The 19,660-nt window shown below is 40.3% G+C and overlaps 1 protein-coding gene across 1 annotated transcript in view; it reads left to right on the top strand.

Annotated features, from left to right (window-relative positions):
• Nucleotides 1-19,660, top strand: part of Tmem135 (transmembrane protein 135) — a 163,699-nt gene that overhangs the window by 16,693 nt on the left and 127,346 nt on the right. The window contains exons 2-3 of the mRNA XM_051148883.1: nucleotides 9,293-9,420; nucleotides 11,717-11,809. Coding sequence (XP_051004840.1) covers nucleotides 9,293-9,420; nucleotides 11,717-11,809 — 221 coding nt within the window. The remainder of the gene's footprint in view (nucleotides 1-9,292; nucleotides 9,421-11,716; nucleotides 11,810-19,660) is intronic.

Raw genomic sequence — 19,660 nt, 5'->3', positions numbered from 1 at the left:
TGGATATATACCATGTGCACAGTGTCACTGAATGATAGAAGAGGTAACCGTATCACCTGGACCTGGAGTTACAGACAGTTGTAGATTGCCTTGTGGGTCCCGGGAACAAAGCCCAGATCTTCTGTGTGAGCTGCAAATGCTGTTAACCTTTTAGCCATTGCTCTAGTCTTTTAACCTCTCTTTTGTAAGAAATAAGGAAATTGAACTCTTAAAGAGGAAGAAAACGAGGATCCTCTATACAGATTATTATAGAGTGGAAACTAAAAGTCAAATATGATTATTTTTTGTTATATCTTTGTGGTTATTGCTATTTCCTAGTCCTATTTTCAATAACAAATGACCCTCACTTTCTTATACTTATGTTCTTTCCTGTTACTATAAATTGTATCACATTTTCTATTAAAATTTTTATTATAATTTATTCAGATTACATCTAAATTATTATCCCCACACTTGTATCCTCCTGTTCCTCCCTCCTTCCCTCTTCTACCCTATTCCTCTCCCCTAGGTCTGTGACAGAAGGAGACCTCCTCCCCCATCATAGGGTCACAGCCTATCAGGTCTCATCAGGATAGCCTGCTTTCCCTTCCTCTGTGTGCTGCCAGGCCTCCCAACCAAGGGGAAGTGAGCAAATCAGGGGCACCAGGGTTCATGTCAGAGCCAGTCCCTGCTCTCTCTACAACTGTGGAGAATGAACTGTCCATTGGCTAGATCTGAACAGGGGTCTAAGTTTACTGCATGAATTGTCCTTGGTTAGTATAGCAGTGTGTGCAGGCCCCCTTGGGTCTAGATTTGTCAGCCTTGATGGTCTTCTTGTGGGGCTCCTGGACCCTCTGGGTCCTTCTGTTTCCCCCCTTTCTTCCATTCCACTCTCACTTGGAATCCAGTAGAGAGTCCCAGCATCTGTACTGATCCCCCACTGAGTGGAGACTTTCAGAGGACATCTATGTTGGGCTAATAATTCACTTATAAGTGAGTATGTACCATATGTGTCTTTCTGAGTCTGTTTTATCTCATTTAGGATGATCATTTCTAGTTCCATCCATTTGTCTTCAGATTTCAACATCTTGTTTTTAATATCTGAGTAGTATTCCATTGTGTAAACGTACCACAATTTCCTTATTCATTTTTCTGTTGAGGGACATCTGGGTTGTTTCCAGATTCTGGTTATTAACGAATAAGGCTAATATGACCATAGTTGAGCAAATGTCCTTGTTACGTGGTGGAGCATCTTTCAGGTACATGCTCAGGAGTGGTATAGCTGGGTCTTCAGGTAGCACTATTCCCAATTTTCTGAGAAAGTGCCAGATTGAAATCCAAAGTGATTGTATACATTTGCACTCCCACCAGCAATGGAGGAGTGTTCCCCTTTCTCTGCATCCTTGCCAACATGTGCTGTCACTTGAGTTTTGATCTTAGCCATGCTGATGGGTGTAAGATAGAATCTCAGAGTGGTTTTGATTTGTATTTCCCTGATGACTAAGGACTTTGATCATTTCTTTAAGTGCTTCTCAGCCATTCGTTGTTGCTCTGTTGAGAATTCCCTGTTTAGCTCTGTACCCCATTTCTTAATTGGGTTATGTGGTTTGGTGGTGTTTAATTTCTAGGCCCCCTTGGATGTAGATCTTTATGCATTTTGGATATTAGCCCTTTGTTGGTGATGTATGGTTGGTGAAGATCTCCCAGTCTGTAGGCTTTCGTTTTGTTCTGTTGACAGAGTCTTTTTCCTTACAGAAGCTTTTCGGTATCATGAGGTCCCATTTATTAAGTATTGATCTTAGAGCCTGAGCTATTGGTGTTCTGATAAATTACAACACATTTTATGTAGAATGCCTGTAATATGTGATGGCAAAAAGAAGAAAATTAAATTAGCAATTTATACACAACTTAGTGATAATAATGCATTGCATTTTTATATTTGTCATATATGACTCTTACTATTTTGCAGTCTTTTTCCTTTTATAGGTCTTATTTTAGATATCATTAGTCTTCTAAAAACATTACATGAATATAAATAAGTGTTTTTATATAGTTTAGCCATAATTTTATGATAAACTTGTTTTCAGCTAAAGTTCTAGATGAACACTGAAGAGTGCACAAGAAATTAGCATAGAGTTATTGCATCAGAACATATGAATGTTGTAAAGGTCTCTCATATAAGAAATGATGCTTCTGAAGGTGTTTGATGATGTCACACCTGACTATGAGGGTTTTAAAAGTGACCACAAGACTAGCCCATTAGCACAGATGCTGGTATATTGTTTGCTTAGACGGGGTTTTAAGCTGTTCATCCTGTAGCATGCTGTGTGCATCCAGAGAACAGAGTGCTGCATGCTGGGAAACAGTTGTGATCACTCTGCCTGCACTCCAGGCTTCTGGACACAGACCACTCAGAGAATCAGTGTCTCAGCTGCTTGTAAGCCCTGACTATAAGCTCTGGACAATGGCACAATGGCGATAAAGTCCTGATTTCTTGAGCTTGTGTTGAGTTTTCCTCCCTCTCGACAGAGTCTACAGCTTGCTTTTTACCAGCACTGTACAGATGGAAATCTCCCCATCTTACCGTTAGTGGACATTTAGATTGTACTGGTATGTGGGCTTGAACAGACGCTAGAGAAGAGTCTTTTGGTGGAGGGAAGGTGTATGCTCTGAGCATATACTCAGGGTCAGGAGGACAGTTACTGGGTCATGAGAGTAGACATAAGCTTAGATGTGGTCCATATCATCCAACGGTTTTCCACAGGACCTGGACATTTTTTACAATAGCCTCAGCAATGTGTATGGACAGTAGTTGTGCCCCATTCCTACCAGCACTGCCTGTGGTCTTTCATTTTCATGACTTTGGGTTCTTCCCTGATGGTAGTGAGAAGTGTTTTTAAGTACACTTCTCAAAACAAAGTGGACTCCTCACTTAAAAGTAAATGTAGATCACATACAACTTAAAGAAATGACAGTGATTCCATGAGCTTTATATCCCATTTCTCCCAATGGCATCCCCTGGCCAGACAGCAGCCAGAGCAGGACATAGGAAAGGAGACAGCTCAGTTGGTAAAGGGCTTAGCTCATAAACAGGAGGACCTAAGCGGGGTGATGATCCCAGCACTCGGGAGGCAGAGGCAAGTAGATCTCTGTGAGTTCGAGGACAGCCTGGTATACAGAGTGAGTTACAGGATAGCCAAAGCTACATAGTGAGACCCTGTCTCAAAAGTATGAAACAAACAAACAAGCAGGAGGACCCAAGTTTGAATTGTTCACACTCACATGAACTGCTGTGCATGGCGCCTTGTGTCTGTAATAACATTGACTGGGAGGCAGAGACAGGAGGACTCTGGGGACTCAGTGGCCAGCCAGTATAGGTTCAGTGAGAGACCCTCAGCAAGGTAGACAGAGGTTGAGAGGAGGTATCAGACATCAACCTCTGGCTTTCAGATGCACATGCACATACCATACACAGATGTGTTAGTGGCAGTTTTAAAAATGTGTGTGTGTTGCACTTTCTCTCTTAACCCACCTAGCACCCAAATAATTGAGACTGGACTAATATATTTGCTTAATAAGCTTTACAGCACGAGTGAGCAATGCTGCTCTATTCTTCTAATCCTCTAAACTAATCTGGTTTTGTCCCAGTGTAAATCCCAGAGATACTTGGACTTTATGGCTTTCTCTGCTCCTGCTGCTCTCTACTCATGGCTCCTGGACCTCTCCTGTGGCTGAATCCCCTACTTCCTCCCCCTGACTTTCCCTCCACTGGCTGGCAGGAACTTCACCCCCATTCTCTCCCCTGCTCAGCTGTTGGCTGTAAGCTGCCTTATTGGGATATCAGGTGACAGCTGAGGAGTGGAAGTTTTTATACAACATTGAAACAGGAGATTCTCAGAACAAGGATTGCAAACAGAAATGGGGGGCACAGAAATCAGCATTTGAATCTTTACAGAGCATACAATAATTTTATGCATACATAAATATATATAGAGACATAGACACAAAGACACAGAATAGGAAATGGAGATTGGTTAAGTGGTGGAGAACACTGACTGCTCTTCCAGAAGACCTGGATTGGATTCCTAGCACATACATAGGGGCTGGATGCGTTCTTCTTGCCTGCTTGGGCACTGCATGCATTTGATGTACAGATTATGTATAAAATCTGTAAATAAACACCAATACACATGAAAAAAAAAAGACACTGAACAATTTTGCCAGGGCAAGCCCTTCTTCTTGCCTGATTGGGCACTGTGTGCATTTGATGCACAGATTATGTATAAAATCTGTATATAAAAACCAATACACATGAAAAAAAGACACTGAACAGTTTTGCCAGGGAAAGCATCCTTGAGTTTTTCCTTTTATAGCTGTACATTAATCTTCTTATCCTTCTTTGGTTTCCATCAGCCAGTGAGTTATTTATTTCTATGGTCTTCTTAACAGTGTTATACAAGTGGAGGTGCACAGCATGTGGGCCTTTGAGATTGGCCTTTTCCTCTTAGCATAGGTTGTTTCATATTATTGTGTCATGTCTTTTTTCATTTTAAAAATGTATGCTTTCAAATTTCAAATGTGTTTTCTTATTTAGGGTTATTCTTGCTTTAACCAAACACCAGGACTAAAAACAAGATGGGGAGGAAAAGGTTTATTTGGTATACACTTCTACATCGTGGTCTATGATTGATGGAAGTCAGGGCAGGAACTCCAAACAGGGCAGGAATCTGGAGGCAGGAGCTGATGCAAAGGCCATGGAGAGGTGCTGCTTACTGGCTTGCTTGCCATAGCTTGCTCAGCCTGCTCTCTTAATAGAACTCAGGACCACCAGCCCAGGGATGGCACCACCTACAACGGCTGGGCCCTCCCCATTAATTGCTAATTTAGACAATGCCCTATAGACCGATCTTATGAGGGCATTTTTTTTCAATTGAGGTTCCCTCCTTTCTGACAGCTCTAGTGTGTGTCAAGTTGACATAAAACTAGCCAGCACACGTGTACACAATATGTCTTGGTTAAATCTCATGTCCCCATCCAACTCCCCCCTTTCTCTACACCATGTCTCCAACTTCCCTGTCAACTTCATGTAGTTTAAAAAAACAAAAAACAAAAAAAAAACCCTACTAACCGCAATTAGTGCCGCTCATATACTCCTGTGTGTGGCATCATCCACCGGGGCGTGGGTAGCTTTCTAATGGTCATCTGTAATCCTAAAGAAAAATGACCCTTCATTCCCTCAGTAGCCATTAGCCTCTCAGCTAAGGGTGAGACATTGGCAGCCCCTTGCTCCTCCATGCTGGACCAGTTAAAGCTCTTGATCTTATGGATGTCTTGTGTGGACAACCAGCCACAGCTGCTGTGAGCTTGTGTGTGTGTGTGTGACAGCTATGCTGTGTCCGGAGGCTCTCTCTTGCATGATGTTTCTTGAACTTTCAAGGGGGAGAGGGACCTGATGTTTAATGTGGCTGACTGCTCACAGTTGTGCATTCTCAGCATCTGAGCAGTTAATGAGCACTACCCTGTGCAACAAGAAGCTTCTCTCAGCAACACTGAGAGCAGTGATTTGTGCCTTTTTCCTTACCTGGGTAGTAGTTAGTTCATAGACTTGTCACAGTTTGTTAAACCACTCACCTGTTGAAGAACATCTGGTTTTATAATTTGACAATTGTGAGCAAAGCTGTTATAAATATTTGTACACAAGTGTCATGGTAGCATGAATTTTCATTTCTTGGATATAAATAAATATCTAGGACAGCAATTACTACTTGGATGCCAGTTGCTTGATTAGTTTTTCAGCAAATTGCCAATGTGTCCTGTAGCGTATCTTTATCATACCTCGTTTCTACCAGCAACAAATGAGTGCCCAGGTTGTCTGTTGTTGCTGGCGTTTGGTATTGTCATTGTGTGTTGTGTGTATTTTTATGGTGTGTGCAGCACGTGTGTGTATGTATGTGTGTGTGAGAGAGAGAGAAAGAGAGAGAGAGGAAGAGAGAGAGAGAGAGAGAGAGAGAGAGAGAGAGAGACAGAGAGAGAGAGAGAGAGAGAGAGAGAGAGAGAGAGAGAGAGAGAGAGAGAGAGAGAGAGAGAGAGAGAGAGAGAGAGAGAGAGAGAACACGTGCAAGCTCTTGTTCTCACCAGTGCATATACATACAGAGCCTAAAGTCTATGTCTGGTGTCTTCCTCTGTCACCTCTCCACCTTACTTTTTTTTTTTTTTTTTAAATTGAGCTTGAAGTGCTCCATTTCAGCTTGACTGGTTGCCTGCTTGGGAGCCCAGGAAATCTACCTGTCTCTGCCTTTCAGCGCTGGGGTTACAGATGTACAACACTGGTGCAGTCTGTTTTACGTGGATGTTGGAATCTGAGCTCAGGTCTTCATGCTTGCATAGAGAACACTTTACCTCAGAGCCATCTCCCCAGTCCTGCCATTTTTCTTTTTAGCTATTCTAATAGTTGTGTAATGATAGCTCATTGTAATTTTAATTAACATTTCCTTAATCATTTATTCGTATTTATGTATCCTATCCTGAAAATGTCTCTTCCTATCTTTGAATAATTGGATTGTATTTTTATTGATACACAGAAACACACACACACACACACATATACCAATAAATATTTGTGATATATATGATAGTCTTTAATTAGATGTGGACTTTCTATGTTCTCCTATTCTGTAGCACATCTGGTGTTCTTCTGATTGGTTGTCCATCAAGAGGTGAAATCCAAATGATCAAATATTCCTTTTATTTTTAGTGTAAGTCTAAAAACTCTTTGTCTCATCTTAAAAATTTCTTTATTTCCCCCCAAAATGTTTGTAGTTTTTTGTTATATGATGTCTGTGATCCATTTAGAATTACTTTTTGCACTAAATATGAAACCTAGTTTACTATCCTCCTTTCTTGTTCTAACTTGTGGATGGCCCCTACTTTCAGCACTGCTCATTGAAAAGACTTTCTATCCTTTGCGGAATTGTTTTGTGCCTTTATAAAAATTAGCTGTATTTGGACAAACGTCTTAGTTCTGTCTTGTACTCTATTCATCTGTTTATCTGCATTGTCAGTATTGTGCAGTCAAGGCCAGTAGCTACTTTTTCTGGTTTTTATTTATTTTTATCCATAGCAATTCTACTTCCTTTGCTTTCTGTGTAAATTACAGAACAGCTTGTTTTGGTATACAGAGATCACTCTAGTAGTGTGATAGGAGTTGTGTTGGATCTGCATTCAACAGAGGGGACAATGGACACCTAGTTCATGAACATGGCATGTACAGTAGCTTGGGGTTTGAATCACCCCAGTGGCCCCTGTGTTGAAGACTCAGTTCTCTGACTGTAGTGCTATTGGGAGACGGAGGAAGGTGTAATGGGGCACATGGAGGGAAGTTAGCTCATTGGGGGCCATTGAAGGGAATACTGGGACCTTGGCCCCTTCTCGTTTCTCGCCCTCTCTTCTTGGCTGCCTCATGTTCCCGTTCTAATATATTGCCTTACAACACACAAAGGCCACAGATCCAGCTCTTGGGCAGAGACCTCTGAAACCATGAGCTGCAGCCTCTTTTCTCCTGGTGAGCTGTGTACCACAGGTGCCTTGTCACAGATAGGAGAAGCTGAGGAATAGCATGTCTCTTGTTTGCTCATGTTTCATCAGCAGCGCCTTTTTTCTCTGGCTTAGTATTCCCACACTGCATATTATGGTTTGTTATTTTCCCCCACCCTACCCCCAGACTTTTATATTCCTTGAAGATAAGATTGGCCTTCCTTTTCCTGTTTTCTTTATATGGAGGGTGGTTGCATCGTAATAGGAGAGACGGTCAATTTCAGAGACTTCCTGGGTGAAATAAGACCTTAGAAGAGGCCATTGGATTTGCTGGTCTCCAGCTTCAGGAATTGTTATCTCTAGAAAGACATGGGATGAATGGAGAGGCTTTGAGTCTTCCTGCTCTCTCCTCAGTAGCTTTGCCTTGCTTCATGCCCTCCCTAATGCCCTCATCTTGCTCTGCTAACCTTGTTCCCCTGGTGTACTGCTTCATAAGCTTGGACAGTGAATCCCTCTCACCTGTGAGGATTCTGTTGTCAGGTAGCTCATCTCCCTCCTCCCTGAACCTCCTGTGTTACACACACTGCATGGCCCTGTGTTACACTCACTACAAGGACACTCCATGGCCCTGTGCATTCGAAAGCTCCACAGCATCCCTCTCTGTTTAGATCCCTGTTATGAGCATTTATGATTAGTTTTTGCCTCTTTCCATGTAACGTTAACAGTGTGCTCACAGTTATATTGTGATTTTTATATGCTTTACTATGCAGGGTTTTAATTTAATACAGTAATCATCCTCTTAAATTCAAAGTTTACCAGAACCAAACCAAACAAATGAAGAAACAAATAAATAGGTTTTTCAATGTAAAATTAAGAACTAAATCATAGAGGTTAGTATTTTTCAATTTCAAGTTAAAAAGTGAATCACTTAAAATTTTTAGCTTTTAAATGTCTGTACCGCTTGGGGCTTTTCCATGTCACCATCAAAGGACAGCTTGTAGAAATAGGTTCTGTTTTTCCACCATGTGGGTTCTGGGGATGGAACTCAGATCACAAGGCTTGGAGGCAAGCCTCTTTATCCTCTGACACAGCTTGTTGGCTATCATTATTTTTTTTTTACCCCCAGGGCTCTTGCATTCCATAGGTCATTAACTTCATTGTTTCCCCCTCTCCCCCACTTCATCCCTCACAGCTGCTGTTTGACTCGCTGAATCATTGCTTAGCTTTCTGTGTCCATCACTGAAGTTCCCTGGGGATGCTGGGCTGGTAACGGTTAATGGAGCTTTGCAGTAGAGTGTGATTTTGTTTGGGTTGTGATTTCTCTTTTCTTTTTGAAACTATGCTTTTCATTTGAAAGCTGCTTTTATGGTTTTACATGTACCGACCCTGGAGCTTACTCATCATGTAAACCATGTTGTAATTATTTTTTATCATGATTATTTTTATTATTATTTTTATTTTTTATTACACATACCTACTTGAAGCTCACTTGTCTTGTGACCATGCTGTGGTGGTGATGATGCTGATGCTGATGCTGATGACATGTACTGTCCTGGAGCTAACTTTATCACGTGATCCATACTGTCACTATTTTTAACTGAAGTGAATGCAAGCATCTGCTGTTCTAAAACTTTGTTCCCTCAGAGGAGCCAGGAAAATGGCATAGTTTTTTTTTACTTTAGTCTTCAACATATGCTTTTATTCAGTAGTTTCAAATATAAGAGTGGATCTACGTGGAAACAATTGGCTGGCTTAAATAACAAAGCCTCTCTCTTTGCAGATTGCAGCTGTTCTCCGGAAGCGGAAGCTGGAGTATTACCTGTACAAGTTGCTCCCTGAGATCCTCCAGTCCGCCTCCTTCCTGACTGCTAATGGCGCCTTGTACATTACTTTCTTTTGCGTTTTAAGGTTGGTACTCAATAATCACCAGTGCATGTTAATGAATCTCCTTTACTGAAATGGGAACTGCCTTAGTTACTGTTCTGTTGCTGTGAAGAAACACCATGACCAAGACAATGTATAAAGAAAGGCATATAATTTGAGACTTGCATGCAGTATCAGAGAGTGAGTGAGTGCAAGATCAAAGTGGCAGGGAACATGGTGGCAGGCAGGCGTGGCGCTGGAGGAGTAGCTCAGAGCGTACATCCATACATCCTGATCTTGATCCACAGGGTGTTGGGGAACAGGGGGAAGAGGAAGAGGGAGGGGAGAGAAGATGAACAAACCACAGGGAGAGTGGGATTAGGGGAGAGGGGAAGAGGAAAGACCAGGCCTGGCATGGGCTTTTTTAAAGTTAGGGTTTTGTTTTTATTTAATGTACAGTCGTGTTTTGCCTGTATGTATATATATGTCTGTGTGTGAGTGTCAGATCCCCTGGAACTGGAGTCACAGACACTTGTGAGCTGCCCTGGGAGTGCTGGGAATTGAGCCTAGGTCCTTTGGAAGAGCAACCAGTGCTCTTAACCACCGAGCCATCTTTCCAGCCCACACCAGTGATGTACTTCCTCCTTCAAGGCCACACCTCCTAATCTTTCCAGAAAATACTACCAATTGGGAACCTAACATTCAAATATAGGAGTCTGTGGGGTCAATTATCATTCAGACAACTACAAAAGAAAGATCTATTTATATCATTGTTATCCAGGTTACTCTCTTTCCTTCTTTAATCTGTGAAATGACATTTATCTCCTAGGTCTTAGTTTCATGATGTAAATTTCAAATGATTGGCATGATTCTACAGCAAAAACTTGAATATATTATTCATTTTCTGAAGCCTACTATATTTTTGAAATTGTTAGTCAAGATTTCTGATCACGATCAGAATTTAGGAATGGCAAGAAATTCAAAGCAACAAAGTCACATAGTGGAGGCAGGAACCAGTGAGAGCTCATGCTCCAGAGCTTGGACATCTGTGAAAGGAGCCTGAGCCTGTGGGCTCGGCAGTTCCAAGACCTGTTAGAACTTCAGGCACTGAGCGGCCTGGGAGCTGCTGTCCCACACACTGGTCGGTCAGCTGTCTGGTTAAGTGGTGGAAGCCAAATGCGTTCAACAGGGAGAGAATGTCAGTGTTCTCTCTGCAGCTGTCTGGCTAAGCCCCCTTCCCTCGAGAACTTACTTAATAACCTGGTAGATCCTGTAAGGAAACCTACCTATATAGGCATTTCAGGCAACAGGTTTTTAGTGTCTCATAAATGCTTAAGTGTTCATGGTAGTTTTTAAAATTAAACTCTAATTAAAAAGATCATTTCTCAGATTCATCAACCCTGTCTTATCCCTTACTCTCTTTATGTATGTATGTATGTATGTATGTATGTATTTTCTTCTTTTTTTTTCTCCTACCATATATCATTTAGCCACTGGTCAGTTTTGTTCAAATCATTTCTTACACTGTTTAGAGGCTGGTTCTCCTATTCTTAGGAGCATAACTGTTTTGAATGAAAAACATATCTGAGGCAGGGTATGATGGCGCCTGGCTTTAATCTTAGCACTATGGTGGCTCAGAATACCAGGCCAGCCTGGATTAGGCAGGTCAACCAGCACTACAAAACAAGACACCCCCCATCTCCTGCTCTCAAAACATATATCACATGCCTCTAAATTTGTTTGGAAACGTACACAGTTAAGCCATATTTAATATTTTGACAACTGTTCAGATGCCTGCTTTTAAGTAACAAACGCTAGTAAGAAATAGTATCCACATAAAACTAAATAACAGAAAATACTTTAGCAAGTGCTATAAGGAACCATGTAAGGCTGTGAAGCATAGAAAGAATCCCTTTTGAAATACCTCTTGTGAGTCTGGTGTGTGGCACACACAACACTCAGGAGAGGAGGCGGGGGACTGCTTGGAGACAGAGGCTAGCCTGCGCTACATGGTAGCTTTAAGGATAGTATGGTATATAGCAGCAAAACTCTATCTTAAGAAACCAAATCAAATCTAAGCCAAACAGCATCCCAAAAGTACTGTATCAAAAACAACACATTGGCGATGCTTAGAGAAGCAACTGGCATTTTCTGAAAACTTACTGTGTGTCTTGCATAGTGCTGGCAGAGAGAGGCTGCGAGTCTGGTCTGTGACACGGCGAATTTGGGGGTACTATAGAACATGTGGATAGAAGGTGGGTGGAGAAGAGAAACTTCTGTTTGTAAGGGCTGAAGTGACCAACTAGGAATTTCATACAAAAATTCCAAATTTGAATTTCAGGAAGATACTTGGAAAATTCTACTCATGGACTCCCGGCTTTGGTGCTGCTCTACCAGCCTCATACGTGGCCATTCTAATTGAAAGGAAAAGCAGGTAAAATTTACACATCTACATGGGAGAGTTTTATTTTATTTTTGCTCATTATTCATTATTTCCCGGGGATAAAATATCCATCCCTACATACTTTTCCATTCTGCAGTTATTTGATTAAAAATTAGTTCTATAAGACCACCATGTTTATTGTCTTAATATAAACATATTTAAATATGCAATATAAAAATAAATATAAATATAAAAGTAGAGAACAGTAATACCAGCTTCTCTTTTATTAAAGTAATAGAAGGTTCTGTGATAAGGCCTACTTAAAGCATGAATATGTAAGTTCCACACCCTTGTACCTAAGGAAGCTAATAAATTTTATGTTGCTGTCTGTGTCTGCTCTCTGCTGCAGACTGATTGTTTTCTATAAGGAATCTTGTGAACAATTTTTTTATTGTTATTCACATAAAATTTTCCATGTGAACTCATTCATGCCATCTGTAGCACATTATTTAAGCTGTTGAGTCAGAGGGTAGTTGATGCTGAAGCTTTTTCATAAGAGGGTATTTGTCATTACATGGATTGTTAAATTCAGAGACCTCGTAGATGTTGTAATGTCTGAAAATTCAAAACATGTTTTATTCTGCCTCAAAGGATAGCATAGCACAGAGCTCAGGTGGGGTCTCCAGAGCCAGCCTCTGCTTAACAGTCTGCCTCCACCACTAATTGTGTCACCTCCTCGGCTTAGTCTTTGCCTGAAAAATGGAAGTGGTAATAGTCTGTATGTTTTCAGATAATTTAATAAACATATGAAAAGAAACCTAGAATGGCACGGTTATGTGTGTGGTAAGCATTACTTTTTGTTGTTGTTGTTTCCTATAAGTAATGAAGAAATTAGTTTGCTGGTGGCACCTCGAACCAGTTTTAAAATGTGAGCATTGGTTTTCAAAGCATGTTCATGAGAATACTCATATGTGAAACTTTAAACCAGCTTTTTTTGCTTGTGTTATTTTGTTTTTTCCTTTTGTGTGGGAGATTAGGTACTGGAGCATGGGCAGTTCATCAGTGGCTACATGACTCAAGAAAATGGTACCCATTCTCCATAGCATCTTTAACTAGTGTGCCATGTGTGGCTTTTAGCACTTAGGAAGGGTTGCTTTTCTGTAGTTGTGTGCCCATTTCAACAGGAACTGGTCCTGTGAAGTCCCAGATAACCTCCAGAGTCAGCAGTTAGCAGTACAAAATTTCACCTCATTAGCATGTGAGTGCATATATGTACCTACCTATCTGGCTGTGTGTGTGAGATTATCATGTGGAAGCATGTTGTAGACATGAAGACCCATTATCTGAAACTTTATCAAGACATTTCCTCACATAATCACAAATGCTTTCACACATAAGAAGACTAACAATCATTCCTGGCTTTTGTTTGTGTTATTCTTTGATGTTGTGTTTATTCTATTTTTTGTCATTGTCACTTCATTTTATTAGCTATTTTTAAAGATTAATGTAATTACATTCTGACAAATGTTTTTTCATTTTTAATATTATTTATTCAGATTATTTCACAATTGTTATCCTTTTACTCGTATCTTCTTGTTCCCACCCTCCCTCCCTTTTTTGCCTTAGTCTCCTCTCCTAGACCTCTGATAGAGGGACCTCCTCCCCCACCATATCCCCACAGCTTATCAGTTCTCATCCGGACAGCCTGCTTCCCCTTCTTCTGTGGGCTGCTGGGTCTCCTCACCAAGGGGAAGTGATCACATTGGAGGAAACTAATTTTAAGGTTGTGTTGCTTTCAATATTTAATGCTTCAGATTTCCTCATCAATGCTATAAACCTGTAGATGATGATTACATTAGATTCATTAATGTTCTTTTCTGGAAGTTCCTCCATCATAGACTGTGTTACTTGCTACTAATACCTATTGCTATAATTATCTATTGATGTTAATACTATTTGATTGTATTCTTACCTGAGAATGTTGTCTGTAGTTTACTTTGTTTGTAAACTAATAAGGTTTTGTTGTGGAGCTTAATTTGTGCTAACATTTTATGAATGTTTGAAAATGTATTTTATACTATTGGGGTTGAAAGATATTTCTAAGTTCTGTGCTGGTGATTATGTTGTATAGATTATATTTTCATCTTGAAGTAGAGTCTCTGGTATTGAACTATTTGGGGGGCTTGGCATAGCCGTACACACCTTAACTCCTAGCACTGAGGAGGCAGAGGCAGAAGGAGCATTCTAAGTTTGAGGCCAGCATAGTCTCCATAGCAAATTATAATCAGAATTCTTTTTCGTTTCGCTTAGTATGTCTCAACATTTCAGTTTATTTGTCTCTCATTTCATTTTGTTTGGTGAACTAATTTGAAAATCTTAGTATTTTAATTAATATGCATATTTACTGGTATCATTGATGTCATTTATTAACATCACTACCTTGCTTGGTATTTATTTATTTATTTATTTATTTATTTATTTATTTATTTATTTATCAGGACAGGGTTTCTCTGTGTAGCCTTGGCTGTCCTGGACTTGATTTGTAGACCCAGCTGGCCTCGAACTTAGAGGTATCTGCTTGCCTCTGCCTCCTGAGTGCTGGGATTAAAGCCGTGCACCACCATGCCTGGCTTGCTTTTATCTCTTAACGAGAAGTTCATAAACTCAGCAGTGCAGAAGTGCTCCCACCCTCACTCTGCCTTTTCTCATCATGGCTAATGCGAGAGCCCAGTGTGAAGCTAGGAAGTGAGTGTGGCTTTCAGCTCCCAGTTGAACTCAGTGTTCCTATTTATACTGCACTCTCTATGTATGTGTGTGTGTACAAATCTGAGCAGCTTGTCCTCAGGAATTGACTTGTTTAACCCCCATTGCTGTCTGTACACGGTATGGTTTCATCACCACAAAGATCCCCTGCCCCCTAGGAACAGGTAATCTGTTTTGCTCTTGTACATGCTATGTTGAGGACTTGAATAGTTACAGCAGTGGAATTACGGAAGTGCATTATTCAGGCACAGGCTTTTTCTTTCCTTTTATAGTAAGCATGCTGCTGAACCACCCAAGGCGTTACTTCTATCACTGGTTCATTCCTTTTCTATTACTTAGCTTTCTATTATACAAATATACTGGTGTCTATTTATGATTTATTCATTGTATTGTTATTCCATGAACATGGTATTTCTTTCAGTCTATTTTGATTTTTAAAAATTTCCTTCATCAACTTTTCTCATTTGCAATTTATATACCCTGCTTCAGAACGATCGTAGTGTTAACACTATAAATTTGTTCATCCTCTTAAACGCATAGTGGTTTTAAGTATATTCATAAAGTTGTTCAACCTTCACCATGGCCAATTCCAGAAATTTATTTTTACCTCCATTGAAGCCCCTTTAATAACTGCTACCTATTCCCCACATAGCCCAGCTCTAGTCAGTCACCAGTCAGTGTCATGTCTGCAGTTTTTCCTCTGGTTACTTCAAGTCAGTGGGGTCACACAGTATCTGGTCCTCAGCGAGTAATCCTCTGCTCAGCTGATGGCTTGAAATTCAGGATAGCATGTGCATTGCTGCTTCACTGCACATTGACATCAGAAAACCCATGCTCTGGAGCCTCAGACCATCTAGGTGTACAGCTTGAGTGATGCTGCCTTAGTCCTGTGTGCATGGCTGTGTGGACTTAATGCTTTCGTTTCTCTGGGGAGTGAGCCCAGCTGTAGAACTGCTGGCTTGCCTCATATCCATGTCTAACCTTTTGAGGCACTGTGAGCTGTTTGCGAAAGCGGCTGCTTGGTTTCGATTCCCTCCAGCAGTCTAGGCAGGGCCTTCTGCAGAGTGTGAAGTGGTGTCTTGGGTGTGGCTTTGATTTTTCCCAGGTGACTAGTGATACCAGACATCTCTTAATGTGTGTCTTCTGTAAAGAAATGTCATTTGCCATTGGATTACTTACTTTTTAGCCATTAACTCGAGACTGTTTTTTAGATACTCTGGATGCAAGTCTCTTGCGTCTGGAATTTACAAATTCACCATGTTCTGTGCTTTTGTCTCACCACTTTCTTGGGCATGTCTTTGAGAACACAAAAAATGTTTTGATTAAGGCCTGTCTGACTGCCTTTGTTTTCCTTCCTTCTGTCCTTCCTTCTCTCCCCCACCCCCTTTTTTTTTTTAACAGTGTGTTCCTGTATACTCTAGGCTGACTTTGAACTCACTGTTTATTCTAGGCTGGTCTTGAACTTGTGATTTTCTTTCCCCAGTTTCCTGAGTGTTAAAAGTACAGATATTCCCCATGTCTGTCTCTTTTTGTTAAACTTTTGTTGATTGTGTTTTTGGTACCATGTTTGAGAAACATTTACAACCTAAAGATTTACTCCCATATTCTTTAAAAGCTTTGTATTTTAGCTATTACATTTCAGCTTTTCATCTATTTTTGAATTAAATTTTGTATATGATTGGAAATATGCGTATATAATGTTTTCACTTTCTGTATGGTTATTACTACTTCATGTAAATGCCATTGACCTGTTGTTCTATCTTGACTCATGACCTTACTGGACTCGTGTATTCTGGGAATTGCTAGTACATTCCTTGGAAACTTCTATAGGAGATAATGTTACCTGCAGTGGGAAGCTTTGTTTCTGTTGCAGTCTTCCAGCCTTGATCCTGACACTAGCAAATGGCACTGAGTCTTTTGCCATCAACTGTGACGCTGGAGGCTGTAGTGTTTCTGTGTGTGCATCATCAGCTTTGTAAAGGTCATTTAACCCAGCATGTTGTGAACCTTTACCATGAACAGATGTAGTATTTTTGCCATGTCTTTTCTATGACCATTAATAGAACCATGTGGTTTATCTTTGGCTCATTTATAATCATTTCTACCTATGAATGAGGCCAGTGTTGATGATGTTATCCATAGCTGAATTTCTCAACTTTGAAAACATTGACAGGTTTTCTGTTTTTGTTTTTTTATAGAAGGGCTCTTTATGGGGGAAGCTGTCTTGTATATGAGATCATACATGATATTGGCTCTTCTTCAAAAAACTGGGACAGCTAAAACATGTCACTAGATATTGCAAAATAGACACGTGGGACAATTAGTCTTTGTTGAAAACTGATGATCTTTTTCTGGTCAGATTCATTGGTCTGAGTTTATCATTTGCTGTGAAAAGTATAAGATCTCCAGCTATGGTTAGAAATTGTCTACTTTTGTCTTTAAGTCAATTTCAACAATGATTTTATTCAGATAGCTTGTTCCTATGCTTTTCTCAGTATTGTCAGTGTCAAGTGTCTTCCAAGAACTCAGGTAGCTTGCTTGTTCCAAAGTGTATTTTTTTAGTTGAGCAGAAAGCCTGCACAGCATTACCAGTCATGCTAGCATAGCCACTGCTGCCCTCCAACACTGGTTGTGTGTATAGTCTGTGTTTTAAAATTTAATTTCAAGTGTCTGTGTTTTTGTGTTAAAGCTTCTTTTTTTTCCAGATGTTATGCAGTTGGATTTTTAAAAAATTTTATTAATTTATTCATATTACATCTCAATGGTTATCCCCTCCCTTGTATCCTCCCAATCCTCCCTCCCTCCCATTTTCCCTTTACTCCCCTCCCCTACGGCTGTGACTGAGGGGGACTTCCTCCCCCTGTATATGCTCATAGGGTATCAAGTCTCTTCTTGGTAGCCTGCTATCCTTCCTCTGAGTGCCACCAGGTCGCCCCATTCAGGGGACTTGGTCAAATATGAGGCACCAGAGTACGTGTGAAAGTCAGACCCTCTCCACTCAACTGTGGAGAATGTCCTGTCCATTGGCTAGATCTGGGTAGGGGTTTGAAGTTTAAAACCTGTATTGTCCTTGGCTGGTGCCATAGTTTTAGCGGGACCCCTGGGCCCAAATCTGACTATCATAATGTTCTTCCTAGAAACCTACAAGCAGTTGGATTTTTAAACAGTATTTATCCTACTAGTTTAGATTATTTAGTCCATTAAAATTTGGTTTATTTATTGATGGGTTAGGTTAGATCTGTCTGCTATTTTATTATTTGTAAACATTTTTGTTTTTCTTTCATTGCATCATTAGATGATTTTAAGACTTTTATATATTTATTTTTGCTTGCTCTACCTTTAACTTTTCAGCTTCTCAGCATTAATATTTTATCACCTCACAACAGGTAGAAACGTACTTTGGTTCAGTTTAGAAGCTGATTATAGGGCATTTAAGTTATAATTGTTCTTCTTCTATAATGTTAATAGAGTTGAACTATAGTGGTACCAAAGTCAAGATGTATAAGACCACAACCAATATAACATTTGAGGCCATGGAGAGCTGCTGTCTGGGAGCTAAATGATGTTGGGATTGCTATCCTTAGTGTGCTTTTTGTGTTCACCATTGATTGTTTTTTAAGCCTTTTGCTTATATGTCCTCCAAGAGAGCTTTTTACATTAGTGTTTCAGTTTTAGTAGTCATCACAGAAGATCCTTGATGTTATAGACTATGGTCTATTCCAGATGTTAGTTGAGGTGGGCTTTGTTTGTTGCTTTGTGCTGTGTAATAGTTTTGTAGTTTTGAGATGCAAACGTAGCATGCGGATCTCCTGTCTGCATTTTCTGTATACACAGTAGATACCAGCAAATGGGTCTTTCTATTCTCCCATGTACCCCTTTCTTTCTTCTCCCTGCCCCTCATCCGTTGTACTCTTCCACTCTGCATCAGTCCTCTTAATTCTCCCAGAGTTAAGAGTGCTTTGTTAATTAGTCCCTTGTACCTAGGAAGAGAAGGATGCTGCGTTGAGTCTTAATCACATCACTGTGAGCTTCTGAGAGAGCTTTGATGTTGTTTCCAGGGCTGCTTTACAAACTTGTGCCACAAAGAGCAGGCCTCATCTTAGCTCAGCTGGAAGCTTGGTAACATCTACTTACCCCAGGAGGGCTGCTAAGAAGGAGCCTTTTCTCTCTGACTCTAGGAGGTGCCTCATGGTCTAGAAAGAAGTTCTTCTGATGGATTTTGTTTTTGTTTTTTTGTTTTTTTTCAGAGTTGCTGTGGAATTTGCCTTGGTATTTAGTTTTACTTTGGATAAGTTAAAAACTGCAGTATGTTTAAAGATAGATTAAAACGAAAACTTCACTTTCACTTTAAGCACACTTTTGGGTTGAGTTACTAAGTACTGTAGCAGTTAAAACACATCTAAACAGACAGGACAAAGCTGAAAAGAAGGCTATAATATGCAAATCAAAGGGTCGTGGGAATTTGGTCTCTAAGTTCTTGACGTACTTGCATTTCCACAACAAAGTTTTGCCACCAGTCTCCAATGTGCTTGACCTGTTCAGTGAATGGGATATCCTTTTGACAGACATAAGTTTGTCCTACTCAGTCCTATACCTTACAGGGGAAGTACTTACACAGTGTTCTGGCAGATTATCCCTCACAGGGCTTTCTAAGGTAGTCATGCAGCAGTCTTAATAGACTTACACTGTTTGGGAACTCTCTTTGCTTCTGTTTATCTCCTCTTCTCTTTGTGGGATGTAGACCTGCTTTATGTGAGTATTTAGTAAGAAGATATGTATGTATTTAGAACTAAGAAGTTAGGTTGTAAAACTGAACTATCTGGCCTTTAACCCCATCAGAGACTTGAGAAGGAATAAACTTGATTACCTGCGTAAACCAGGAGTGCAGGTTAGTAGCTTTCCAAATGAGAAGATGACAGAGACAGTTTGCTACCTGAACAGTCACCCAAAATTCTCTAAACGTTGGAGCATCATCTTCAGCCTCTGGCCCAATATATCTGACAAACATAATTATGAGGCAGGAACTACAATTAAGCTTAATTGTTTAGGGGTTAAGATGTTTTTAGGTCTAGATAGATGTTTTAAGTTGATAGAGATGAGACATGATAGATACTGATTTTCATTCAGAATTTTAGACTC

This window comes from Acomys russatus, chromosome 7 (genome assembly GCF_903995435.1).
Source record: "Acomys russatus chromosome 7, mAcoRus1.1, whole genome shotgun sequence".
Lineage (NCBI taxonomy): Eukaryota > Metazoa > Chordata > Mammalia > Rodentia > Muridae > Acomys > Acomys russatus.
This window is presented reverse-complemented; position numbering and strand designations above follow the sequence as displayed.